The sequence below is a fragment of the Geospiza fortis genome, unplaced genomic scaffold (genome assembly GCF_000277835.1).
Source record: "Geospiza fortis unplaced genomic scaffold, GeoFor_1.0 scaffold973, whole genome shotgun sequence".
NCBI classification, from domain to species: Eukaryota; Metazoa; Chordata; class Aves; order Passeriformes; family Thraupidae; genus Geospiza; species Geospiza fortis.
Genome location: NW_005054831.1, coordinates 61,046 through 62,056, shown reverse-complemented (window position 1 = coordinate 62,056; position 1,011 = coordinate 61,046). Strand labels below are relative to the sequence as shown.

At 58.6% G+C, this 1,011-nt stretch overlaps 1 protein-coding gene across 1 annotated transcript in view; it reads right to left on the bottom strand.

The window, feature by feature from the left end:
* Positions 1-6: 6 nt before the first annotated feature.
* The window catches only part of LOC102043834 (DNA-directed RNA polymerase II subunit RPB1-like), a 27,551-nt gene continuing 26,546 nt past the window's right edge, over positions 7-1,011 (bottom strand). The window contains 1 exon segment of the mRNA XM_014311449.2: positions 7-1,011. This exon segment is cut by the window's right edge and continues 12 nt beyond it. Within this exon segment, the coding sequence (XP_014166924.1) occupies positions 952-1,011 (60 nt within the window). The 3' untranslated portion in view covers positions 7-951.

The window sequence follows — 1,011 nt, the reverse complement described above, 5'->3', positions numbered from 1 at the left end:
AATTTAGGGTTTCACCCCAATTTAGGGGTTTCACCCCATTTAAGGGGTACCCCCCAGTTTAGGGGTCAGCCCCAGTTTGGGGATTGCCCCCTGTGAATTTTGGGGTCCCCCAAAAGTTCAATTCAGGGGTTTCCCCTCAAACCTGAGGGTGTTTCCAACTTCAGGGCTGACCCCAATTTTGGGCTGACCCCAAATTTGGCCACCACCATCCTTTGGTGTCACCACAATTTCAGGGTGACCCCAATTCCAGGGTCACCCCAACAGTCTGGGGGGACCTGGGGGGTGACAACAGCCCTGTCCCCACCACAACTTGGGCGTTTGGGGGTGACAACCCCAACCCCATTTCCATCTGGGGGTGACAACCCCGTCACCGTTGGGTATTGGGGTCACCCCCACAACTTGTGGGGTTTTTGGGGCGACAACCCCATTGCCATGGAAACTCGGGTGTCATACCCACAGCCAGATTTGGGTTTTTGGTTTTTGGGGGGCGACACCCCGGACCCCATTGCAGTGCGGGGGTCTGAGGGGGTGACGCCGCCATTGCTGTGGAAATTTTGGGGTCACCCCCATGGTGACAACAACCCCGACCCCATATCCATGTGGGGGTTTTGGGGGTGACAACAACCCCAACCCCATGAGAATTTTGGGGTTGGGGGGTGACAACCACCACATCCCCAAAATCAATTCTGGGTCACCCCCACGGTCTGTGGGGGTTTTTGGGGTGACAACAACCCTGACCCTGTATCCATGTGGGGTTTTTGGGGGGTGACAACAACCCCGTCCCCACATGGATCCGGGGCTCACCCCCACGGCCTGGGGGGGTTTTTTGGGGGATGACAACAACCCCGACCCCGTATCCATGTGGGGATTTTGGGGTGACAACAGCTCCATCCCCACATGGATCCGAGGGGTTTTTTGGGGGTGCCACCCCCGTCCCCACAGGCGGAGCCCTCAGTTGTCGTCGTCGCTGTCGTCGGGGCTGATGGCCGGGCTGGTGAGGCTGTAGGTGGG